General features: G+C 38.5%; 3 protein-coding genes across 5 annotated transcripts in view; all 3 read left to right on the top strand.

Moving 5' to 3' along the window:
* LOC146484177 (uncharacterized) overlaps positions 1-26919 on the top strand; it is an 81238-nt gene that overhangs the window by 38536 nt on the left and 15783 nt on the right. For all 3 annotated transcript variants that reach the window (XM_085104992.1, XM_085104991.1, XM_085104990.1), the window contains 40 exons: positions 5968-6090; positions 6203-6352; positions 6833-6982; positions 7069-7218; positions 7301-7423; positions 7528-7677; positions 8201-8350; positions 8786-8908; positions 9070-9192; positions 9984-10133; positions 10364-10513; positions 11083-11232; positions 11360-11509; positions 11918-12067; positions 12864-12986; positions 13087-13236; positions 13327-13476; positions 13586-13708; positions 14334-14483; positions 14665-14787; positions 15212-15334; positions 15870-15992; positions 16585-16707; positions 17208-17330; positions 17761-17883; positions 18590-18712; positions 19601-19726; positions 20133-20248; positions 20771-20835; positions 21012-21157; positions 21251-21364; positions 22604-22729; positions 22804-22917; positions 23254-23357; positions 23509-23712; positions 24021-24089; positions 24270-24420; positions 24731-24895; positions 25566-25856; positions 26366-26444. In XM_085104992.1, the coding sequence (XP_084961118.1) occupies positions 5968-6090; positions 6203-6352; positions 6833-6982; positions 7069-7218; positions 7301-7423; positions 7528-7677; positions 8201-8350; positions 8786-8908; positions 9070-9192; positions 9984-10133; positions 10364-10513; positions 11083-11232; positions 11360-11509; positions 11918-12067; positions 12864-12986; positions 13087-13236; positions 13327-13476; positions 13586-13708; positions 14334-14483; positions 14665-14787; positions 15212-15334; positions 15870-15992; positions 16585-16707; positions 17208-17330; positions 17761-17883; positions 18590-18712; positions 19601-19726; positions 20133-20248; positions 20771-20835; positions 21012-21157; positions 21251-21364; positions 22604-22729; positions 22804-22917; positions 23254-23357; positions 23509-23712; positions 24021-24089; positions 24270-24420; positions 24731-24895; positions 25566-25856; positions 26366-26444 (5419 nt within the window). The remainder of the gene's footprint in view (positions 1-5967; positions 6091-6202; positions 6353-6832; positions 6983-7068; positions 7219-7300; positions 7424-7527; positions 7678-8200; positions 8351-8785; positions 8909-9069; positions 9193-9983; positions 10134-10363; positions 10514-11082; positions 11233-11359; positions 11510-11917; positions 12068-12863; positions 12987-13086; positions 13237-13326; positions 13477-13585; positions 13709-14333; positions 14484-14664; positions 14788-15211; positions 15335-15869; positions 15993-16584; positions 16708-17207; positions 17331-17760; positions 17884-18589; positions 18713-19600; positions 19727-20132; positions 20249-20770; positions 20836-21011; positions 21158-21250; positions 21365-22603; positions 22730-22803; positions 22918-23253; positions 23358-23508; positions 23713-24020; positions 24090-24269; positions 24421-24730; positions 24896-25565; positions 25857-26365; positions 26445-26919) is intronic.
* LOC146484180 (uncharacterized) lies at positions 13-1474 on the top strand. The gene is made up of 3 exons (XM_085104964.1): positions 13-417; positions 1065-1365; positions 1457-1474. The coding sequence occupies exons 1-3, from the start codon at positions 323-325 to the stop codon at positions 1472-1474; spliced, it is 414 nt and encodes a 137-aa protein (XP_084961090.1). The 5' UTR covers positions 13-322.
* On the top strand, positions 1493-4274 carry LOC146484179 (uncharacterized). Its single transcript, XM_085105000.1, has one exon. It carries the CDS (start codon positions 1495-1497, stop codon positions 4033-4035), a length of 2541 nt encoding a protein of 846 aa, XP_084961126.1. The 5' UTR covers positions 1493-1494; the 3' UTR covers positions 4036-4274.

Here is a 26919-nt window from a genome sequence, read left to right as displayed (position 1 = left end):
TAAGGGCAATTTTCCAAGTACAAGCCCCGGGGGGCTTATATTTGGCGGGGCTTAATTATACACGGAGGGGCTTATTTTCGGAATTTTACGGTAATTTAATTACTTAATTCTTTAACAAGATGAGTGTTTTTCTTCTTTGAGAAGACAACGGGAAAAGGGAAAAATTTTTGATGATAATGATAACGACGACGACGATGATGACCAAGTACTGTAATTGTTACTGTTGCCATAAAAATTGCAAGACCATGATGAACTCAGTAGTTCACTCAATCTTTTCTGTTCAGCAATATGTGGGAAGTGTAGAAGCAAACATAAGGAAGTGATGGACAAAAGTAGGAAATGGCTTAAGTTAGATCCTGATAAGGAAGAAGAATGCGATCCGCATCACAGTGCTGCAGCTTACGGCTTAAGAAACAGGTTAACGATCGTTGTTGGTGGCTATCTACCTCTCCTTGTGGACGCCTCCATTCTCCGTGTTGATGATGTAAAAAATTGACCTCTGAACAAACCCCTTAAAGGTCTTGGGATATCTAAACACTTTTCTGAAAGATCCGCATTTGGCCCGTTCAGGACCAAAGGTACACACCGGGTTTACTAAATTACGCACTGCGGGATATATCATTCCGATTTTGCGACTCAACTGCTGCGCTCATTTGCGGAATGCGATTATTTTGAGGGCGGCGTTTACTTGAAAATCCTCAAAGATTTATAAAAAAAAAAGTGGTTACTTTTGGCGGAAAAAGAATGGGCTTGCTAACTTTTGCAGTTCTGAACTGCAAAACAGTGCTAGCCACAAAAATAAGTTTCCCACACTGTTTCAGGTAGAGTGTCATGTTCGGGTTGTGTTTTCTTGCTTTCACTGGGGGCGGGGGTGGGGTGGGGTTTTAAATAGAGGCAGCACTTCATCAAGGGTGACGCAATATTGCGTCCATAACATATGTCGGTTTACTTAAGATGTCATTTCCAAAAGTGCCAAATGTTTTGTTTCCAACTCTTGGCGAACTGTAGTGCAGTGTTAACAACGTTAACAAAACAAATTTTAAAGACGCCTTTTATTTTATCAGGCTGCTAAATGAAACTTTCGCGCCTGAGACCCCACAAATGGACAGGCTTGCTGGCGCTAACTGGACGCCTGGATGTTGGAGTGGGGTTGGTAGTGGTAGTTCGCAGGAAGACATACATACAGACGAAATTCCTGAAGTATCCGATGACGTCGTTGCTGATTTTAACGAGGGAATGGCGAAAATAGCTAGACATTCAAAAAGGGAAGACCACACGCCACTAACATTCCAACTGTCCACGACTTGGGAAGCAATACCGGATGAAAGAAAAAGTTGCATAGAGAAAGCAACAAAAGCATGTGAAGTAATCTGCAGTGTTATAGCTCCGAAAGACGGCAAAAAACTTTTTCAAGCGATACACCAGCCTATCGCGAACGATCTTGATGAACCAACAGAGGATCTTATTGCCTTGATGTCGGCATATCGAGATGCCATGACAAAAAATGTAAAGATTCAAATACTCAGCATCTATGCTTATCGGTATACCATGAAGCTGTTACAGAAATTCCACGAGCCTTATGAAAAGATAAGTTTGAGACAAATAAAAAGGGCGAGATTGCATGCAAGAAAACGAGGGCCGGGGTCAAATGTCCCGAAAGTATTCAGCCATCGAGTACGTCTGGACACAAACAAAGTCGACCACTTTATAGATTTTGTAAACCGTCCTTATTTCTACCAAGACGTGGCCTTTGGAACGCGAACACTGACCTTAGATAGGGGAGGCAAAATAACAATGCCCAACGTAATCCGGACCGTGACTAGATCGACCATGATTATGCAGTACCTTCAACATTGCGAAGAAGAATCATTTGAACCGGCTAGCCGCTCAACCCTTTGTCGCATTCTTGAAGTGAGAGAGGCTTCACAGCAGAAGTCTCTCAGTGGTCTGGACAACATTGCAGCAGAAGGGGTCGCATCTTTTGAGCGGCTGTTGAGTATTCTAGAAGAGCTGAATCAGGCTGGTGCCGACAAAAGAAGAGTTACGGAACTGGCAAAGAAATTGAACGATGGGAAAAGATACCTGAAGACGGAGTTTAAAGTGAACTGTTCAGCAGAGGAGAGTGAGTGCGCAGACCACTGCAGAAAATTTGCGTTAAGCGATCCAGTTGATCCATGCTTCAACCATCAGTGCTCACATTCACACAATATGGTGTGTGAACAATGCGAACAATTGAAGGCAACGTTAGACGAGATGGAAGAAAGTATAAAGAAACACTCCAGCCATCGTTACAGCCAAGAACAAAAGCATGATCTTCTTTACGATTTTGAAAGATCTAAGAATTGCATTTTTCTTTGGAAATCTCATGCCTTACGCTCTGTCAACCAAGAATCTGCTAAACAAGAAGCCCTCCAAAGTCTTGACAGTCAGTCAGTCCTTGTTGTTATTGACTGGGCCATGAAATTTCTTCAAATGAAATACAGAGAAAAACAAAGTGAATGGTTTGCTAAAAGAGGCCTTAGCTGGCATATAAGCAGTGTGATCTCAAAAGACCAAGAAACGCAGATAGCTAAGGTCCTGTCGTATGCCCATTTATTAGATTCGTGTTGTCAAGATTGGTATGCGGTGGTATCTATTTTAGAAAACCTTTTTCAAAACATCAAAATAAATTTTCCAAATGTTAAGCACGCATTTCTACGTTCTGACGAGGCTGGCTGCTACCATTGCAATCACCTAATAGCAGCAGTCAAAGATATTGGAGATCGAGTGGGAATTACAGTTGCACGTTATGATTTTTCAGAACCCCAGCAAGGAAAGGATGTTTGTGACAGGGTGCTTTGTCCCATGAAAGCAGCCATAAGAAAGTATTGCGCGGAAGGCCATGACATCATGAACGTAGGAGCAATGCACGAGGCCCTTAAGGAACGGCCTGTCAAAGGAACGACAGCGGCTGTAGCCATTTTGGATGAGTCATCCAAAATTCTTGAGGTTCAGAAGATAAAACAATTTAGTGAGTTGCACAACTTTAGATACGAAGAGAGTGGGATAAGAGTGTGGAAAGCTTACGCTGTTGGGATCGGCAAGCTTATCCCTTGGCAATCTTTGTACATACGGCACCAGGGCTGCACAAATATATCATTAATGGAGGGAAAAGGATTCTTCACCAACACAGAAATAAGAGACCTTCATCGCCCAAGAAAGTGTCAAGCAAGGAAAGACAACGTCGAAATTGATGATCAGCCATCAATGTTTGTGTGCCCTGAAGAAGGCTGTAACTGCACTTTTGACTCTTTCTCCGAACTTGAGTTGCATACAGACGTAGGAATACATGATAACAGGAAGTCGGAAAGTCTTTATGATAAAGTACGGAAAAACTGGGCTGAAAAATTTTCTTCCATTGAGAACCAGAAGTTAACAAGCAACAAATCCTCCACTGGTCTGACTGTTAACAGCACAAATTCTCGTCTAAGTATCGGATGGGCTCTTAACAAAGGTAGAACTGGCGGAGTTCGTTTTTCTGAGAACGTGAGACGGTACCTTACAACAAGGTTTGAAATGGGAGAAAGAACGGGCAAAAAAGCCAATCCAGAAGAGATCGAACGTCAAATGCGCAACGCCAGAAATGAACGGAATGAAAGATTGTTTCGAAGAGAGGAGTGGCTCACCAAGACTCAAATAATGGGGTTTTTTTCACGCCTCGCTTCACGGCAGAGAACTCGCGGTCAGGAAGCTACATCAAAAGAACAGACATTTGATATTACAGCAGATGAGAATGACGACATCGACGCCCTCATTGGAGACTCTGATCGCAACAATTTGCTTGACGACATTCAAAGCAAAATTGGACTAGAGCATCCGATAGTATATGACACATATGATCTTTGCGTCTATCACAAGGAAGGAAAGCTACAGGCCTTCAATGTTGCAATGCTCAAGACTATTCTTCGGCACTTTGAAGTACCTTTCCGAGCAAAAGATAGAAAGGCAGACCTTATTAGGTTGTTAACGGAGGTTATCCAAGAATGCAACTGCTGAATAGAGTCTACTGTCCCTTTTTTCAGACAAAAGGGACAACAATATTTCTTCTTGTAACTGAATCAATTAAGCTTTTATTGTGCAAGTCTTAGTTAATTTTTTTTTCCCGAAAATTCTTTGGCATGTTGAGTTTTTTCGTATTTGTTATGTGACTTTTACCCGATGACACGAAACGGAGACGCTTAATTCGATAAAATATTTAAATAATCTAATTGTTTTCTTATAAACCCGCCAATCGAACACTGTAGCTCTCACTTAACTCACTCTCCGTCGAGGAATAACCAAAGTTCGAGAAATCAAAATTCCAACTGGAATTCAAGGCTCGATCTTCAACTGTCCAGTCTGTCTCGGAATTCCCAGAAGAGAAAGCACATAGAATAACAAACCAAATACAGACTGAAATATGACCATTATGACTGATGCTAGAATTTTCATACATCGAACTTAAGCTACTGACAACGTGTAGCACGGCCTAGTATATTTGCGATTAGTGGTTGGTTGATTCATCACGCCTTAATAATGTACTATATGACCTACTATTACTAAAGTTACTTAAGTTAAGGTATCTAGACATTGACTGTACACATTTCACCGTTTTCAAGCAAAAATAGCAATCAGTTTAGTCGTGATGGGAATTCATAAACATGTAATTAAAATGTGGACTAGACGTGAATAGACACCCTATTCTGGTTTTCGATTCCTCGGCTTTTGGAGTCCAATCCTCGTTTTCACAACTTATCTTTAAGGACTACCGTGTACTTTCGTCCCATACAGCGTAAAGGTCAATTCGTGAAGGACTTGCCCGCTGTAAAATGTAAATACTTAATTTTACCGGTAAAAAAAATGTTCCCTAAAAACACAACTGTTGTATGTCGAACAAAGCACGTTTGGAAGGGCGAGACTAACAAAGGTTAGTGGCAAAGTAAACTTAATGGTCTACACTTCCATTCGGTTTTCCTGCAAATAAAGTACAAAAAAGTTGCCTAATGGCATTTTTTATTATTTTTAAGCTTAATAATATCAATAATTATAACAAAATATTACAACAAGCAAATGCGATGACCTTTCTAAAGACTATGCTTCCAATGAAAGCGTTAAAACGATTTAGTAAATAAAAATTAAGGTTTGGCTGCTGAACTTTTAGGAATAATTATATTTCTAAAGATCTATTTATTGAAAAAGGAAGAAGACGAAGAAAAATAATTTTTTTCGTTTAAAAAAACATATTTTACTTCCGAGCGGCAAGTATTTGGAGAAATTTCCCGTCGAAGCAGCCGGTGTCACGGAACGCGAATTCTGCATCAATATGTAAATTTGAGTCGAAACCTTCAAGTCTGAATCGCGTTGTGCCACAAGTTTTATTGCATAAATTGATAGAATACCTCTTTATCTTTAACTAAAACATGTTTTTAAGTCTAGGTTAGGTGCCACTTTTAAGAATTTTGTGAAATTTCTGAGGCATATTTTGGTGCAGTTTGCTTACTTAATTGAATTACTAGAATAACGATAACCTGTTTTTGCTGATTACAGAGAAATACGGCTAAATCGTATTGGAACAGTAAGAAGAAGCAATATACTTCCAAATGAGTACAAATGGTCTAGGTTTTAACGGCCCGCAGTAGCTTTTAACGATCCTTGAAAAACCTGAATAACAGCGTCTAAAATTTGCATATTTTAGCCGGTAACGGTCGTTCAGAGATGAAATGCTGATAATGGCAGTAAAATAAACTATTTTCTCATTCTAACTGCATTTTCGTCATAAGGATGGATAGTGGTATTGATGATATAAATATGAGGCAAAAGTATTTTCGAGTCTGAAATCGAGTGGAACACTTTTAGGGACATTGCCTTTTAATTCTCAATTCACAGCACGAACAAAAAGTCAAATTTTACCTTTTTACTCAATCTGTTATTGACATTATTGCTCTGAAGATATCGAAGAATGCACCACAGATACGGACAACTGCCACGCTGACGCCAACTGCACGAACACCAAGGGCTCATTCTTCTGCGCGTGTCATTATGGTTACTCAGGAGATGGAGTCAGGTGCAATGGTGAGTAAAGCGAAATAAATAAATCAGTTAAATATCACACCTGATTTTCTTTGCCATCTCGTGCCAAAAAATAATTGAGGATCTTGTAATTCTAATAAAATTTTACTTGCAGATGTGGACGAGTGTTTCCCTGATCAGATACCTAACCAGTACCGTCATCTAGCTCACAATTGTCACACTGATGCCAACTGTTCAAACACTAAAGGATCATTTTACTGCACGTGTCATACGGGATACTCAGGAGATGGAATCGCGTGTGTTGGTAAATTGATGGATCCACTGAATTTTGAGTTGTTTACATCAATAGAGGGCATAAAAGCTATTGAGCAGAGAACCTTCTTATCAAATAAATTCTTTGGTTGAAAGCCCAATTTAATACCTTTTAGATGTATTGGTAACTTTTACACAGTGAATATACCGGAAAACCAAATTCTTATCCTAAAAAGCAACCTAAAGTGAAAACATCAAATCTATTGCTCAAATACTTTAAATGATATCCTTTGTTAAATGCGTAAAAAGGCCATTTGGAGAAAAACGTCTTGAACGTTACAGTAAGAGGATAATATCCTATCATTGTACTTAAGATTTTGTGCACAAAACTTACTTGTAAAAGGAGAACAAAAGGATGGAAAAGGCCATTGCCGTGATAACGAGATACGTTTCTATCGCATTTCAACTTTGAAAACATGAAAAAACACTTTCAATGGAAAAGATACCTTTTATCCCTTTCATTTTATTTCAGACATCGATGAGTGTTTCCCTGATCAGATATCTAATGACTACAAGCATCTTGCTCACAACTGTCATGCTGATGCCAACTGTTCCAACTCTAAGGGTTCTTTCCACTGCACGTGTCATATTGGATACTCTGGAGATGGTGTCACTTGTGTTGGTAATGCTATCCGATATCTTCCTTTCGTTTGCTTATCTGTTAAACAAGTTTTTATGGACATTTTATTTAAAATTTCTATTATACAGACATCAATGAATGCGACCCATCTGGATTATCCTCTGAATATAAACACCTGGCCAACATTTGTCATGAGGATGCCAACTGTACGAACACCAAAGGATCTTACAACTGCGGCTGCCAGGAGGGCTACTACGGAAGCGGACGAGAGTGCATAGGTACATAAATATTACTAATTATTTAAAAAAAAGTACTAATTGAACTGTAAGGTAATTTGGACAATATTTAAATTTTATTTAGACATAGATGAGTGTACTTCTGGAACGCATAACTGTCACACTGATGCCAACTGTACCAACACCAAGGGGTCATTCTACTGCACCTGTCACACGGGGTTCTCTGGAGATGGAGTCATGTGTGAAGGTATTTTGGTGTAATCAGTTAAGGTTTTTACTGCACCCAATGCGTATTCGTACCATTGTCTTCCTAATCGTACACCTTTTCTATCGATATTACCTTTTATTTAGATATTAGCGAATGCCACGCTGGAGCGTTGGCCAGTCATCACAGCCATTATTCCCATAATTGCCATGACGACGCTAACTGTACCAATACCAAAGGCTCGTTCTACTGCACCTGTCATACAGGATACTCCGGAAATGGCGTTTTCTGCAACGGTAATCGATCGGTTTTACTATTATAACTAGATATTTTTAGCCGTGAATGTTTCTTAATGGCACTTGTTTGCTTTGTAACAAAAACTTTATCTACCTTTTTCTTCCTTTCTGCGAAATGTATCTGAAAGGCCTGTTAGTGGTAGGGACCTTATAAATCTAAACATAAACTTAACTAATGTTCTTATCCAAAAGATAAGAAAGGCTAAATTCCAATGTGTACTTCCATTACTTGGAACATTAATAAAGGCAGCGATTAGTATCGGTCGTATGAATGTTGACAGGACAAAGCAATCAACTGTAGCATAGGTATGAATTGACTATCGTGGGAGCTATTACTCTAGGGTTATTCATATTTATTTTACTCTTAAAATAAAAATTAGCGATAAGAGTTTTGCACAACTTTTCAATGTCGCCATGACATAACTTTCAAGTGACAAAAATAAAATTCAAACAGTTTAATGTAAGCTAATGTATGTTTGTCCAAAATTTAATCTCATTCGATTATTATTTCACTCTGCTACAGATATCAATGAATGTTTTTCGCACCAACTATCACCGGAATATGCTCATCTTGGACACCACTGCCACGACGATGCAAACTGCACCAATACCAAGGGCTCTTTCTTTTGCACGTGTCTTACTGGGTATTCTGGGGATGGTGTCTCTTGTACAGGTATGCAAAACAGCATTCCAAGTGAGCGGGTACCGCAACTTGACAACGTAAATGACTAAATGAAGAACATGCTTAGTCAAACTGCTAGTACCAACTTGTCATCCTAACAAAGAACAAACAAATCATTTGAAATAAATTATGCTAAAATCTGTTCCGGTAACGCAAATTTTAGCATGTGGTATCCGATTACTTAGAATGGCAAAAAAATTAAGCCAACTTTAATAAAACATTAACTGACGTACTAACTCCTGATCCATAACCAATAACAAACACTTTTTTGTTTAACTACTTGTAACAACTAACGTTCTAACGATTCTAATTAATACTGTCGCTAATCCTTTGATCTAATCCTAATCTAATCCTTTGATCATATCGTCATTTGCCGTTGGCGGCAATGGCAACGATTGGGGTTTTCTTAATTTGTTTTTACAACAGACATTGAGGAGTGCCGCACTGATACGGACAATTGTCACGCTGATGCCAACTGTTCAAACACTAAAGGATCCTTCTATTGCACGTGTCATACGGGATACTCTGGAAATGGAGTACTGTGTTCAGGTAAGTACACATCTTGGTTTTGGTAGAAGGTAAAAGAATTTTGTGCGATGATTTCGATGATTTCGATGATGTCAGTAATAACACGTGAAAAAAGTAATGCTAACTAGAGTAGAGGATCTGGGCTAACAGACTCTAACACAACACTCGTTCATGTCTTTCAGATATTAACGAATGTAGCGTCGGAACACACAACTGTCATGCTGATTCCAACTGTTCAAACACAAAGGGCTCATTCTACTGTACATGCTTGACTGGTTACTCAGGAGATGGCGTTGGCTGTGTTGGTATGTGTGTAAACGAATTGGTTACATCACAGCTTAGCTTGTAGAAAACAAACTTGAGAAATCTAAAGACTATTAAGCCTTGAAAATTCCAGCGGTTAGTGAGTGTCAATCTATTCGCGAAACGGCTGTATGACCCTACTGTAGCTGCGCATACTGCCAGTTAATTTCGTTTCTTTGCATACCTTGCGATAGTAGTAGTTATTCATGAGATGTATAATTTTTTCAATAATGATATTTATATTGGATTCGTTCAGGGTGCGCCTTATTGGGGTGTGTTTAGGTTATTCTGATAATTTACTTTGGCCTGACTGGACTTTTTCGCTGCTTGATAATGAAAACAACATGGAACAACATAAGCTTTACGGAGTTCTTTTTTTTCGGAATATCTGTAATGCGTGCCTCTCCTCTAAAAAAAAAAGACCAAACCAGGCAAACCAGTGTTCAGTGAAAGTCACTTCTACATCACATTTGGTAACAACTAAAATGAATTCCACCTGGCATACGTTTGAAAAGTTTTAAGTGTTTAATATCGGGAAAAACAAACCATTCTCTGTAGCGGATCGTAAAATATGTTGTTGTCAAGCTCTTTAATCGGGGGTTTTGTATGTTGTTTTCCGATCACCGTAGAGATTATCGGTCAAATATTCCTTCGACTTTTTTTTATCGTCTAAATTCTGGATCTTTTGTCAAAGGAAAAATTTAAATGCCCAATGTCAGCTGCAATGTTCTGGGAATTCCCAAAACAAGTGAAAACCAGGTTTAACCTAACCATATTCTTAATTATTTTTCAGATATCGATGAATGCTTTCCTAGTGGTATTTCTGATAAATATAAACATCTTGCTCATAACTGTCACAACGACGCCAACTGCTCCAATACCAAAGGTTCCTTTTATTGCACGTGTCATACGGGATACTCGGGAGATGGGGTCACGTGTGAAGGTAACTTAAGCTGGATGCAGTATTTCAACATCATCCCTATCGGGCCTTTTACTCCATAGACTTTGCTTATTCGAACAGAATCCGTTAGCCGGACATTTTCCATACGAACGTAGGGTGCTGACTGAATATGTTTCACCCTGTCTCCATATCTCCAACAAGCAATGCTCGTCAGAAGGCCAGTTAATGAAAGTTGTTATTGAATGTTTTATTCTCAATTTTTGTTCTTCCAGACATAAACGAGTGCTTTCCTGATGAATTGAGTTCCGATTACCAACACTTGGCTCACATTTGTCATGATGATGCAAACTGCACCAATACCAAGGGATCTTACTACTGTGGCTGTTTATTAGGATATTCAGGAGATGGAGTCAGCTGTGAAGGTAACGCACCGTATTTCATTCATGTAGTTCTTTTTCATTTACTGACAAAAGGTGCGTGATTATTGGATCGGAAGCTAATTTGGTCGACAATTGCAATATAACAAGTCATTGGGACGTTTACCTTCGGCTTTAAACTAGAACGTTTGTGCTTTAAATTATCACTCTGGTGTTTAGAAATGATACCATCGATACTTTAAACAAACTTATCATAATGTTTGGAGTAAGCAAGCGATAAAATAGATACCCATTGCAGGCGCAGTAGAAATGGTACAGAAATTCTTTACCCTTCGCATTTATGGGACGCCTACAACAATGGTATAAGTGTGACTTTATTCCGTCCCTGTAATTATATTCTGATTTGTTTTCAAGGTCTTAGGATCGACTCCTGGTAGAAAGCACTTGGATTTCCTTTTACCGAGTATGCCTGTGTTAATCATTGAATAATATACATCGTTCTCATTCATTCACCAGGCTTAAAATATGCCATCAAGTGTATTCCATTTATACTTGATGTTCTTTCCATAGGTCTAAAAGTGAGCATTCTTTAACTCTCCTCTATTGATTTTCAGATATTAATGAATGCTTCCCTGGTGAGATTTCTGATGAATATCTTCATCTTGCTCACAACTGTCACAGCGATGCAAATTGCACAAACAACAACGGGTCTTTCTACTGCACATGTAAAAATGGATTCTCTGGCGATGGGGTCAGATGCGTAGGTAGGTTTTTACCATTGTACCAATGTTAGATTTCCCTGATTTGTTTTCATACAACTATAGTACTTGTAGAGCGAATGACGTGCCAGATATAAAACTTCTAATCATTTTTATTTTAATTTTTACCAAGACATCAACGAGTGCCGACCGGATGATTTGGCCTCAGTACACAGCCACTATGCCCATAACTGTCATAGTGACGCCAACTGTACCAACACTAATGGCTCTTTCTTCTGTACGTGCCATACAGGATACTCTGGAGATGGAGTCACGTGTGTAGGTATGGCACATGCTCACAAGGAGATCTATCTTCTAGGGGAGGGGTCGCACTGGAAAGCTTTTTTTAATGTTACTGTCTTTCTTTAAAATACAATAGTAATTAGTACACTTTCAGCATGATTTCATAGAGTTCCTTATTATCCAATCTGATTGTCTCAGTCGCCATTGTTTATTTTCCCCATTATTCCATTCAATCCCGACGTAAATGTGATCACGACGCATGTGAACGACGGCATCGAGTGGAACCCATAGACAACTCTGGATTGTAGTCGTTGCTTTGGCCTTGCCAAATGTATTTACTATACTGTAAGCAATATTCAGCGCATCCAAGTTGACAACTCGCTCACAAAATTCGGCAACTTTGTAAGTCGAACTGTTCAATAGAGTACACCCATTCCATTTGTTGCAGATGTGAACGAGTGTTTCCCTGATCAGATATCAGATGAATATCGTGATCTTGCTCACAACTGTCATGCTGATGCAAACTGTTCAAACACCAAAGGATCATTCCACTGTACGTGTCTTAATGGTTATTCTGGTAATGGAGTGGATTGTGTGGGTGAGTTTTTCTTTGGAGAATTATCATTGACGAGGATGATCAATGTAGATGTTGTTAGTGTTAATGTGGGTTTCGAAACTGCGTCACATCTAATCTAACTAACTCCTGATCCATTTTTAATATAGCGTAAAATACATTTCGCGCTTTTTTAACCTTAAAATAACTTAATTATATTTAATAATAATAATAATAATAATAATAATGATAATGATAATGATAATGATAATGATAATGATAATGATAATGATAATAATAATAATAATAATAATAATAATAATAATAATAATAATAATAATCATATTTAATATTTGTAGTGCGCGGGTTTAATACGGAAATGCTCACCCGCTTAAGTTTATAGTTTGTATATTCCATAACACATAACTCGATGCAAGTGAAAATTTGTTTGTCATGTAATATCTGATACTTTAATCTGCTCTTACCATACTAATGAAACGTAATCTTTCATCCTTTACCTCTGCTTTCGAGTCAATGTTATTTTGGTATACACTGTTCCTCTTGGCCTCGAACAGCTCTAACGGCTGAATATTTATTTGACTGATGTTATCAACTCTCTCCTGCAGGCTGTAGCATTGCTGTGTACGTGATGATAAAATAATTTATTCAGGTTCTTTCTCCAGGCAAAAGAATTGTCCACTCGCAATCGAGACAAGCGTCAGTAACAGTAGCAAAACATCTTTATTCTTGACAACTCGGAGTAACTATCTCTTAAGTTTGAAATAGATGGAACCTAAATTTTATATTATTTTCTTTATTTTTTTTTTGTTTTGTTCGCAAGACATACATGAGTGCCTAACGGATAAAGATAACTGTCATTCTGATGCCAACTGTACCAACACCAAAGGATCTTTTTACTGCACGTGTCATACGGGATACTCTGGAGATGGCGTCACGTGTGTAGGTAAGGCAATGACTAGGCTACATTGTCAAAATAATTTAGGAGCAAGAAGTAGCATTTCCTGTTCAAAAAGTGTTGAAAATGAATGAATGTCTTATTTCAGATATAAACGAATGCAGTTCGGATACCCTGTCTATCAATCATACACACTATGCACATGACTGTCATGGTGATGCCAACTGCACAAATACTAAAGGATCGTACTACTGCACCTGTCTCAATGGCTATTCTGGAAATGGAGTCACCTGTGTTGGTTAGTCAATTTTTATGTATTCTTTTTTATTATTATTATTTTTGTTCGCACTCTCCATGAACTGACTTTACACGTCCTTTGCTTTTGTAGACGTAAATGAGTGCGAACCTGATGGAATCAGTGACTTCTATAAATATTTGGTACATAACTGCCACAATGATTCCATTTGCACCAACACAAAGGGCTCGTTTTACTGCACCTGCCTTTTAGGATATAGCGGAGATGGAGTCATGTGCAGAGGTATGTGGAAATGTTATATTCCGAACTAAAATATGCGATCGATGGGTATAATGATTAAGGAATGTTTTGGTTTCTGCCTTTCTTCAAAACTTTCCTTGCTTATTTTTAGATATCGACGAGTGTGGCACAAACACTGACAACTGTCATACTGATGCCAACTGTACGAACACCAAAGGATCATTCCACTGCACGTGTCATACGGGATACTCTGGAAATGGCGTTATTTGCGAGGGTAGGAATTTTTCCTTTTTGAGTTTCAAAAATTTAGTTGGCTGTTCATAGGTCGATTTCTCCTTGCGAACACTAGCAGTGACCCTTGTGCTTAAGATATATATATATATACATATGCCCATCAGACCCTTTCACAGGTGCACAGTGTACTGACAGTTTGCTCGTATTGGCCTGTTTTTTTCTGGACGCCATAAATAATTCCATGCCATTTTCCTCCTAACCAGGTCCTTGATGATGATATTTTCCAGGGTTTTCTTTCTTCGTATTCTTCCTCTACTTTTCGTTTTCCAGGACAAAACTCGTTGAGCAATTGTACTTCCTACCTGTCCTTACCATTCTAGATAACAATTCCTTATAGGAGACGCCAGGGAGGGAGGATTCTATGAAACCATTCCACTTTAAAACCGTTCCACGTTCTGCCTATCACATGACTGAAGCATCGATGTACATATTTGCATTTATTGGACACGAAATATAGGGAGATAATTTGATATTGGGTGTAGCGATTTCAGAGGTCAAACTGATTCTGAAAAATACCGGTACAGAAACGAAGGGCAAGATGTCTTAGTCTTTCCAGTGTGCAGGCTAATATGATAACGGTTTGCTACCCTGTTTTGATTTGCTAGACATTAACGAGTGCTCACTAGAGGGACTAACAGCTCTTCACTCACATTATGCTCACAACTGCCATGATGACGCTAACTGTACAAACAACAAGGGATCGTTTTATTGCACGTGTCACATAGGATACAGTGGAGACGGAGTCACGTGTTTAGGTAGGTTAACTTTAAGATACGAATCATAATCATACATTTAATATTATCTAACACAGCGCCATGCTCTTGACCAGCTAAATAGAGTTCACGTGTTCATGTCCCTCACCATAAATCTATGTTTGCATTTCCTTTCCCTTTAAACGCTTTTGTCACTAACTGAGTACTCGCTATCGCTTGTTAGATATTGATGAATGCCAAACGAATACTGATAACTGCGACGTCAACGCGCATTGTAACAATACTAAGGGATCTTTCCAGTGCACTTGCAACATTGGTTTTACTGGAGATGGAGTTGCATGCGAAGGTAAATTTATGTTATTTCTTCTTAGTAAAGTAAACAAGAGGTAGCCGACAGATCAGCAGGTTTTTATTGGAAACCTTTTTTGGCTTTAGGTTTTTGCTTGTTTTTGTTTTTCTCTGGGATTTTTGTTTGCTGTTTCTTTGTCTCGAGATATGCAAGAGGAAACCTGTTAATCAACTTTACTTGTGTGTGAAAAATTAATATATATCTCATTTGTTAAGATTATCACTGTAAGCGTAATTGCTTCAAGCACATGCACTTGAATGAAAAATTTGTAAAGGTTAAAGTCACTGCTAAAATAGTAAATCTTGCAGAAGTCGCTTCTTGAAACTAAAAAGATCTGTGATGTGTAAAAAAATATGAACTTTGAAAATTACTGAAGGACTAAACCTGCTTAAAACTCACCTAATTCTTTTTCTTGTGTCAGATATAAATGAATGTACAGCTGATCTACACAACTGTCATGCTGATGCCTTCTGCACCAATACAAACGGTTCATTTTACTGCACGTGTCAAGTCGGTTACACTGGCGATGGAGTCAACTGCTCAGGTATCCAATAATGGAAAAGTAAACAAAATATCTCTATTTCATGGTTCTTTAAATCTTGTTCTTCCATTCATTTTTATCAATTTTAAAGTTTCTTTCGATCTTGAATTTGACCGTTGCAAAACTGGACGCAATTCAACATTCCCCCGTCCACGGGAAAATCTTCCATAAGTTTATACTTGCTTTTGTACCAAAACAAGACCCTGTCATCAGGTTTGGCCTAGCGTCCGCCAGGTGTGTTATCAAAATCGGTTAAGTTCTCGTCAAAGATAGAAATTCAAAGGTAAATATTTTGGAAAACCTCCTTTGTAGTTCGTTTTATAACATAAGTTAAAAAATACCCATTTCCCGTGTTATGTGCTTTTTCGAACACGAGTTTCAATGTTGTGGACAGTACCTGTCTGTCTCGAAAGAAAAATGGTGTGAAAGACAATCTAATTCTGTAGACTTCCACCAGTGGCTCGAGAGCTTTCAAAGATAAAGGTGTTTTCAAAGTCCCTTCTTACCCACTTATTCCTGATCATTACTTTTTTTATAGACCTGGACGAATGTAGCCTGGGCACACATAATTGCCATAAACATGCTACGTGTACCAATACAAAAGGATCATTCTTATGTGATTGCAACCGAGGATACCATGGCACTGGGCAGAAATGTGTTGGTACGTGCCGAATGGCGCGCTATAATCAGCAACTGTTAAGAGCTTCTGGAGTGTGTTATTATTAATAAGTACGCCGAATCAGGCAAAACAACAATGTTCAATCACGCTTTCTATTTGAGCCAATGCGCTCTCAAGATTCAATTGAGAACTGAAATCTTGAGATTCAGTTGCTTACGACTACGAACGAACTAAAAGAAATAGACAAGAACGTGAAGAACAAACGCACAACGTTCCACGAAAATATAGTTACAATTAAAAAATAATAAAATAATGACGTACAAGCGTTGTATGAATTCCAGGAACACGAGAATGATCGGTTAAATGTAGAACAAGGTAGAACAAACGGAAAGATAAGGATAATCTATACACACTGAAACTATACAAAAGTGCGGAAATTAGGTGGAAAATATATCTTACAAAGTAACAATAATGTAATTGCAAATACATTTTTGAAAAAAGGAGCTGGACAGAAACATCAGCGAAAAAAATGTCCGTTCAGAAATGTGTATCCTCAAGTAACCCAATTTAAAATATTCTTATCACAGTACTTAAAGTGTGCTGATATTCAAAGGTCATTATATTCCGTTTTTAGATACTGATGAATGTAAATATGACCTGGACAATTGCCATGCTGATGCGTTCTGTACTAACACTAATGGATCGTTCAACTGCACCTGTTTGATTGGCTACTCTGGCAATGGAGTTTCCTGTGCGGGTAAACTGAGTGGATAGAATCATCTTAGCTGGTTAAAATTCTATCATATCTGTTAAACGTAGAAAATAATTTTATACAGAATGCAATAGTACCAGACGTCTATTTAAAGAAAGTTGATTGACTGGAGTTTTAGTTTTCTAAAGGCGTGTTCCAATACAACGTTCCACTAGTGTTCCATAACTGGACAGTTTTGAGATGACATTTAAGCATCCGCCCACGGGAGGCGTGCATTAGCAGAGGTTCATTACTGTTCTTAGTTCTTTTAAGAGTACTGCAGATGATTATGTTATAGTACAATAACTACTAGATAGTGAGATTATGCCAAAAGTACCGTTGCACTTTTTAAATTCAAAAAAGAAAACAGGAAAAATTGCAGCCACGTTCACCTTTCATTGTGTATCAACTATTCTTGACATGTGTATCCTGGACATAATCTTGCTTGTCCCTTTGAAGCATTATTTGTCCAATATACCACTTCTCGGCCATTCCCTTTTTCCTAGATATTGACGAATGTGAAACAGACACCCACAACTGCAGCTGGGGGGCGACCTGCTTCAACAATAAAGGATCGTTTTACTGTACGTGTTCTTCAGGATATTCAGGAGATGGTTTCACTTGTGTTGGTAAGAGAATGTTAATCATTTTTATCGTCCTTCTAATTCATGTTTATGTTACGGAAATGTTTCTAATTTTACTTGCCAAGCCTTACCTTTCAAGTAATTTTTGTAGTGTCTGGTCAAAATTTCAAGTTCGGAAGAGTTGAATCATCAGCATGTAACTGTAAAAACAGGATAACAGAACACTTAGCTGTAAACGGGTTTTGACATAGAAGTATCGATAGTTTGTCTGAAGTACGACCCACAGGGGCTAAGTTAGTACAATGATCTGGGAAATAGTCATCCATTTCCAGTAACGATGAACTCTGATGAATACTGGTGGACTAATTTCAAACTTTTGGTTTCTTGGATGCTGCAGTAAACACGTGTTGAGATCCTTTATTAGCTTTGCACAACAATACTGAAACTGTTGAATGTTTGCATTCACTATTTTCAGATATCAATGAATGTATGATTGGAACCCATGACTGTCACAATGACGCGGAGTGTTCAAATATTAATGGTTCGTTCTACTGCAACTGTTCTATTGGTTTCTATGGAAATGGAACCCACTGTGAAGGTATAAATGTCTATTTCTATTGACGAGTACTAAGTTAATTAACTTGGAGCGACGTTTATTCGATTAGCCGCTCAATGCGGCAAGGTTATTGAGTTACAAGCATGTGAATGTACAAGCTAAACATTTTTCGTGGAAATCAAACTTCCTACAACATCGTCCAACATTCATAAAGAAGTTGGTCAAACGAATCAAATATTTAATACTAACAGTGTTGCGCGAATTCTTAAGGCAACGATTTGTTTTGGGCAGCAACAGGTAATTGTTGTCTTATCCAAATAATATAGCGTTGTAAAATTAAATTATTACGGTAATGACTTTGTAAAACATCGTTCCTTTTTATCCGATTAGCCGCTCAATGCGGCAAGGTTATTGAGTTACAAGCATGTGAATGTACAAGCTAAACATTTTTCGTGGAAATCAAACTTCCTACAACATCGTCCAACATTCATAAAGAAGTTGGTCAAACGAATCAAATATTTAATACTAACAGTGTTGCGCGAATTCTTAAGGCAACGATTTGTTTTGGGCAGCAACAGGTAATTGTTGTCTTATCCAAATAATATAGCGTAGTAAAATTAAATTATTACGGTAATGACTTTGTAAAACATCGTTCCTTTTTATCCGTAACGTTTGTAAATAGAATCACGATAAAGATACAATGAGTCGTTACTGATCAATGGATGTTTCTTGCAATTTTGTTTTGAAGATTTGGACGAGTGTTTAGCTAGGACAGATGACTGTAACGGAACTTCACTGTGTAACAACACATTTGGTAGCTTCATCTGCTATTGTTTGCCGGGATTCCGTTACAATGGCACAGATTGCTGGGGTAAGCTTATATACCTAGCAAAATACACCATGCAATTTTCGAAATCTCGAAATATTCTCTCAGTGGAGATAACCGGGGTTTGAACTCCCCCCTTCCCGTACTTTTGATGAGTCTGGTTTCCTCCCCTTCTTTGGTCAGCTCAGTGAAGAAACGTTTTGCCGCTGCAGAGCCTGATTACTTGAGGCCAACTTATGTTGTTGAGAGAGACGTTAATTGGTAAAATTCTAGACTAGCCAAGATACGGAGATTGTTTCGCACCTGATGCTCTTTATTTTCCTCTTGTAGTTCTTGCAGTGCACGATTAGCTAATAGGTGCAAGATAAATAACAGTATTCCTAAAAAAACACAATCCCTCGTTGCAATCATGAACAGTTCTCCTTCTTGGGGCATTTCACCCTTTCCTTCTAAATAAGAACGTACTTTCAACGGCCATCCAGATCAGTAGTTGCTTTTTCAAAATTCTTTGAGAATGCATGTGATAAAAAAACGAACATTCCTTATTTTCATGGTACAAGTCTTCACTGTCTCTGGTTTTTGTAGGGAGCGATTAGAGTCTGTTCTATCTCCAAACTATTCTTTGCATTCCCTGTCGTTTCATGAGAGGGTGGGGAGGGGGTGAGGGCTCCCATTAGCTGCGCCAAACAGTTTTCTGAACATTGCAAATTTTTTGAATTACTAAGGAACTAAATATTTATCTTTGGTTGTGGTAATAAAGTGTTAGCAACTTCTATTCATAACAACCTAAGCTCTTGCTTTGCTGTCATTGGGAGCTTAGAATCGGACTAAAATTGGCTGAGACACATCACTTTTTGGGAACCATCCTTTCTCTCTGCCTACCTCTTGCAAGCCATCTATTATACCACTGCTCGTTTGTTCTTCATTCTTCAGATATTGACGAGTGTAAAGAGGAAAGACATAATTGTCACGTGAAGTATGGTGTCTGCACCAATCAAGCGCCTTATTTTTTCTGTACCTGTGCACTAGGCTCTAAAGGAAATGGAATTGATTGCGTCGGTTAGTATGTTGTTTACGCTCTTCTCTGTGCTACACCGATACCCTCCAGCATCAGTTACGCAGGGTCAGTTGCTGTGCTGAGGACGTAAGAGAATCGCACGTCGTTCGAGAATAAAATAAAAAAGCTTGAACGGGACTCATTTGTACTCATGATCGCAAAATACCAGAGTAGCGGTATTTCAACCCATCAGAACTGGAAAGTGTGAGTTGGTATTATATACTTGCGTAGTTGATGAGTTTGTGTTATAGTGCTGTATAAACACCTGCGTCAAAGGTCTTTTTTGCACTTGCAATCTTTATGTTTCAGCACTGACTGCTGTTATTAACGTCATTGTTACAACGTGGAATAGTGATGCTATCAATATTGTTTCAACACTGATTATAAATGCTATTATTATTGTTTTAGCACTGCACGAAATTTACATGGTTGACCTGAAGTTTTCGTCAAATAGATGGCGTGAGGAATTTCGAATGTCAAACACCACGCAATTCGTAAACCTCGCCAAGGAAATTGAAAACGGGGTATGTTTTATATTATAGTATGAGTGGCACTTAGACTTGTGAAAGGTTTACTAAAAAGGCGATTATCGCTTGCATTAAAAAGAGCATCTCTCAGTAGGTTTGCTAGCGCTTCATGTCATTTATTATCATCTCCAGGGCCCCTGGATCTTATCTCAGTCTTCAAATTGATATTTCCCGGCTTTGATATCCAGTCATTTCATATGTAAATGGCGTCCCCAAACTTAGTACCCAGTCAGTTTAAAAATAAGTATCATATGACTATTGACGCATGTTACTTGTTATGAACTTAATTGTCGTTGATTATAACAAGAATCCCGACGTATAATGGGAAACAAAATATTAAGCTGCATGAACAACATTAACTGTGCATGTTTAAAGAAGGAAATTTTGGGGAAATTAATTGTTTAACATTGACTTCAATGAAGTACGTCCGGAGAATATGAAGTAGTTGCCAACAAATCATTTGTTCTAGCTTGAAAAAAAAAATAAACAATTAAGAAAACGAATCATTTATATTTTCAGGTTGAAGACATCTACCGAAATGATGACACGTTCTTGCGCATGTATGTTGTAAATCTACATAACAGGTATGAGTGACTTCATATCATCAAGGAAAAGAAATAAGAACGGAGTGACGTAACTCGTGCTCTTTGTTTTGTTCCAATACTAGATACACTTTCAATAACGCAAACGAAATATTCATATATCATATTAAGTGAAACGAATCATTTAGAAGAACTAACTGAATGGTTTTGTTCTTAAGGGATGGGATCGTACTTGCTGAGTTCTGGATGGTGTTTGCCTCTAACGCAGTCCTGCCAATCAGGCCTCTTAACCTGGCGGTCAAGAGAGGAAGACTTAAAAACCTGGCCATAGAGATGGATGATTATGCTGTCAAGCAAGTAGTGGGTATGTTACAATTTCAGTCGCGGAAACGAAGATTAAGAATAGAGTGAACTAGAAACTTGAATTAACCAATGTCACCTTTTTCTTCACAAACAGAGAGAGAAGATTGTCCATTAAAATGTTCCGAGCATGCTTTTTGTGCAAGGAACGGAACTTCCTTTGAATGTGTATGCACAAGAGGTTACATTGGTGGCGGAAAAGAGTGCATCGGTAAGTCTGGCATTCAATGATACTGGATTAAAATCTTGAGGTTTCTACCGAAAAAAAAAACGAGTTCACTGTTTAAAGTTGGTACAAACAGGACGAGCAGTTAAATAGACGAGGGACCCACCTACTGAATTCACAATGTCGATAAATATGATTTACTGTTGAACGTTTTGGAGACGCTTCCAGCAATCTCCCAAGAGGCTCAGATCTGTCACGTCAATCAGATTGCAATTTATCGATAAAGTAAATCAAAGGTTTATCATGCTCAAGTTTAAAGACAGTAACTACCCCTCACTTAACGCTGGCGCAATGGTCAGTCGTTCCAAACCCTTTCTGAAACCGTTCCAATACTCTGACCTTGTCGTCGGGTTCTTGTGTAAGACTACTTAATCCCCGAACCTGCCCCTCGGTTTCAAATGGAAAAAAAAAATTAAGGCTCCTGTGAGCAACACATGAGTGCAGAAGTGAATAGTGGTAACCGTAAAGCGGTACTCGCAGCAAACTACGCTAAAAGGATCCGTTGACGCCATGCCTCATTAGGGGAATACATTATGTATAAACAATAAAACAATTAAATTACACACGCACTCTGATTCCTTTCGATACGCGAAGCAACGCAACGGTGGACGTGTGCGTTCTTTTGGTGGTTTTGCGTGTTTGCCAATCGACGAAAAAGCGCGCGTTTTATAACATCGGGAAGTTGCTATTTTGGCTTTATCCAAGTGAACGTAAATATAGAAATACATCAAGCGTTGCGATGCAACTTTTCAGTGGTTACATTTGTTCTGTTGAATCGATCTCATCGCACACGCTGTATCCCGAATGACCCGAATGAAATTTATTGCCGCTTCTGTCAGCGTCTTATAACATCGGAAGAAGCTTTCAATCTTGCTAAAGTTGCTATTTTAGCTTTATCCACGTGAACGTAAATATAGAAATACATCTAGTGTTGCGATGCAAATTTTCAGTGTTTACGTTTGTTCTGTTGAATCGATCTTATCCCTCCCACTGGACCCCGAATGAATTCCCATGGAGCGAACCCTTCTCGTCCAAACGATGTGCTTGGGCCAACGACTTTATTTCCATTACCATCAACTACAATCACACAGAAAGCGCTAAGTATGCTGTGTATCAATTAAGCTTTAGTCTTGATGAGCTATTGTGGTTATTGAACAAATTAAAGTAGCTGGCTCACTTTCTTGCTGATCTTCTTTCTCTTTCCATCTTTTTTGCAAACGTCAGACCTGGATGAGTGCACTGTTAACAATGGCGGCTGTCAGCACGTGTGTATCAACAGTCCAGATGGTAGCTACCACTGCTTGTGTAACCGAGGTTTTCTTCTTCACAGCGATAGAAAACAATGCCGAGGTAAGCTGAATAGATGATGCTCATAACCTTAAGTATGATGTGATATAACTGACTCTTTCTTTTTTTATACCCAGCGTCGGAGGGTGACTTCGCCTACTGTGCAGCTGAATGGCGTCAAGATATTCTATGGAGTCACACTGTGGCCAGCAGTACAGATGTCAAGGCCTGTCCACAAGATTACTTGAAGGGTAAGGCTCCATTCTGGAATGGTTAATTAAATAAGGAATGAAATGGTAACTGAGCAGGTTGTGCCATGATGTGGCATGAGCGGTCGTTCTCTCTGGAGAAAAAATTCACTTTCTCCTGTATCGATAAAGAAAATACTACTGTATGAAAATTAGCAATTGAAGATTTTGTACCTCCAGGCCAAGTTGCTTTGCACGTACATGTTTTGTCAGAGTATACAAAGGATTCTTTTGATGGAATGTTCTTGTTATTGACTTGAGTCTCCTCATTTCGAACTCAGTGTGATTACTCCCCCATCCTGGACAAGCTTACCCACTAAATTTATAACTCATACATAGGCGAGGCTCAGAGGACATGCTACAATGGAATTACCAGAGGGGTGTGGGGAGTACCGGATCTCACGCGCTGCATTACTAAGGCCATGTATGAACTGCAACAAAAGGCAAGTACCTGATTTTTCCTTCGGTACTGATGGTTTGAATCTTTTCATGGCATTTCTGTGATAGTTACTGTGTCTGTCGAAGTTAAAAGAATCATATAAACTTTAATTTCAATTTGCTTACAATTTTGAATTACGATCTCTTCCTCCGCAGCTGACACAACTGCTTAAAAGGGGTGCAAGTTTTTCAGATTTGCTTGACATTGGCAAGGAATTGCGAAATATTCTGGACCCGAAAATTGACAAGATTTACGCAGGAGACATATACGCTTCAATTGATATTATGAATGTTCTGAATCGAGAAGCAAACCGCACAATGCAGAACGTTACGAAAGAGGAATTAACTTGTTATTTGGAGGTAAGATTTTTTACTGACTTTGCATATTTGCTCGATAATTAGCCTTGACATGTGAACGTACAGCGAACGGGCACTCTTCTAATAAGACAAAGAGAAATACATACTTCATTTAACGTGGACGACACACTTGCTATGAGTAAAGGTACCATCTATAAACCTGATAAGCAATGTCTGTAGCAACGCACCACCTAGTCTGCAGGTAAGCCACGAAACAAACAATAACAGCAGTAACAAGAAGGCGATCTCGTGCTCAAGATCGTAATGGATATTTGGCATTTATTGACAAGAAAATCTTGGTGTTTTGACAGAACATAGGTGAGGCAGTGAACAATCTGTTGGACCGTGAAAACAGGCAGGCGTGGAACGGCATGGAAAAGGTAAAATATAATGAATCTCTGATTCCTGCGGCTGCTGGGCGAGGATCTTAGGCCCGGTTTAAACATGGAACTGTCTAGCCGCCTGCTATGATTGGTTGTTTTGCAAATGATCAAAAGGCATGACTTTTACTTCATTACTAAATTATTAAACCGGAAACATAAACTTATTTGTATATGTAGATTTCACTGAGGGCCACGGAGATGGTGAAAGCTTTAGAGGACACCACTGAAGTCATCGCTCAACAACAGCTTCAAGACATGTTGAATAACGCAATTACTGACCCGAATAAGTTCAACAATCTTGGACTCAAAACCAAATCTTCCAATGTTGGTAAGAACGTTTCCATTAACTTAGCCTAGCTTTGACTGATTAACAACTCTTGCTTCTTGTTTTTATTCCTTGTTCATGGATGCTGGGATCAAAATCAGTTTGAGATTCTTACCGAATTGCATAAAAAAACCTGCAGTATAGAAAGAAGTTACAACTCTATGTCCCAAAGTAAACTACTCAAACAAAGTGAAACATATAATTGAAATTTAAAGTTTCTTCTCAAACATCCCTTTGAAAAATGTGAAATTGCACCAGCAGGTAAATATTTATCGCGCATGAATTATTGACTTTTTTTGTACCCTCAAAACAGAAATATCAGTTGTTGTGGTTGAGATGATTGAGTTCAAGGGCCTTTCATTTTCCATGGTACGTAACTCGTCAAAGCCGGACAGCCGAAACGAAACACTCGCGCGCAATCAGATTGGTTTTCCTTCGTCCTTATTTAGAGATGCACTCGCTGATAAGTTAGCTTCAGGTAAGCCTTCTGTTTTCAGTACCAGCGGATACCTTAATCCTAGCAAATAGCAATTATAATTAATACTAACAATCATTCGCCAGTAAAAATAGCGCTTTTGCTAAATGGTCCCTTGTGCCGTGGTCACAAGAGAAGTATCACTGTCGAAACACTGGAAATCATTTTATACTTTTCATTCATTCATACTTTATTGACTTTCCTCCAGTTGAGGCTTCTCAAGGACAATAAACAAATAAAAACAAATTAAGCAAAATACTCTGTCAAAAAAATTACTTTTACGGACTTAAAAACGCTTCAATGCCGTGTCTTAAGATTTAGCATTTGGTGAGACTAGCTCAAATAAATGTTTGAAAGCGTTCTCTTGCTACAGCAGTATTAAAATATATGTATAAGATGACGTTTAAATTGGACATTACCGGAATCACATTTAATGTTCGCATAGTTTAGTGGGTACCTTAAATTGTTTTAATTTACAGTAACCCCCAGTGTATTTTCACATACATAGGGTAGCTTTTATTCTGAAATGGATTGACAAAGAAGGCAAGAAAATTAAAAATTAGTTTTTCTCAAAACAGAAAATTTTCTAGCAAAAATCTGTTGCCTCTGTGCCAACGTATTTGCAATCACAGTTTATAACATTTTGATGTCTATTCGTGTTGGTGTGTTCCAGGATTCTATTCCAGTCTGGGCTGTTTTGGAGATAACGATCAAGACCGAGCAGTTCCAACCATGGAGGGGACACATCAGTTATTAAAAGGAAGCTTCCTCACTCGTAAGAATGCCGTGGAAAAGTGTGCTGAGGTGACCAGGAGTCGTGGTTGGAAAGTATTTGCTGTCCAAGATGGCGGCTGGTGTGCATCCAGTCCTACCGCGCATCTCACCTACAATAAATATGGCACAGCGATAAACTGCGTGAATGGGAAAGGAGGCATGTTTGCGAATGATGTGTACATCATCAATGGTAAGGCTTCAGTAAAAGATTGCCTCTTAGATTGATTGAAATAGGGAAAATAAAAGACGAATTATTTGTAGTAGTTCAATACATTTGCTGCTCATGCGCAGTTTACTCTTCCTGTTGTTTAAGTTCTCATTTCATGGCTAGCTAAAATAATTAGCATCTCAAAGTCAAAATGTCAACGGGATTTTATCTGCACTGCCACTGAACCAATCCACGAAGAAGGTATCTTTTGTAGAAGTCACACCGCAAGCTAACCATTCATTGGGAGAAAATAAATGTGCATCCCCTTCTGTATATTTCCCCGTGGCCCTTGCTTAGCAATGATTAATGACACAAAACACTCGTTTGAATTCATAATAACATAATAAACTTGTGACACGACAGAACTGGTTTCAACCTTCCGTAGAATTTGTTGTTTTTGATCCCTATGATCATCTTTAATTAATGGCACATTGGTAACCAAAATGAAAAGAGAACAAGGTTTAACGCCCTTGTAATGATTGTTTTTCTAGCATACTATACATGCTTGTGTTCAATATTCTACAAGAACTTGGAGGAATTACTAATATCTGATCCTTTACTAAAGATAAGGTGAGAAAACTGTTTGACATTATTGCGATGGAATACTCCAAACCTCTGCTTAATCAGTTCAAAAACCTAAAACCATGTTAAGTCAGAGGCTGAGTTAGTACTGAAGTGCGTTAGAGAACTGACGTGCATTTTGATTGACTAAAGTGTTTCTATATCTTTACAAAAACAAGGTAAATTTCATGTGGGTTGTTTCTGAACCAAACGGAAAACATTTCGTCTGTGTTTTTATAGAACTGAAAGAAAGACTGATAGAAGCGAATTCGAGAGAACTCGGAAAGGCAGTGAAAGCATTCGCATACGGCTTCTGTCTCCAGACACAACAGCTTCTCGGTCTCCCAGACTTCTACTAGTGTTTTTATTGAACCTGAATTGGATTGTGAGAACGAGATGATGAGCTTTAGATGACTATCGCGAGATAGATGATGCGGACGCATCCTGTATTATCTGTAACTCATAGAAATTGAGAGCGAATAAT

This window comes from Pavona decussata, unplaced genomic scaffold (genome assembly GCF_977016875.1).
Source record: "Pavona decussata unplaced genomic scaffold, jaPavDecu1.1 SCAFFOLD_36, whole genome shotgun sequence".
NCBI lineage: Eukaryota > Metazoa > Cnidaria > Anthozoa > Scleractinia > Agariciidae > Pavona > Pavona decussata.
Note: the sequence above shows the minus strand (reverse complement) of the source record. Positions and strands in the feature narration are given on the sequence as shown.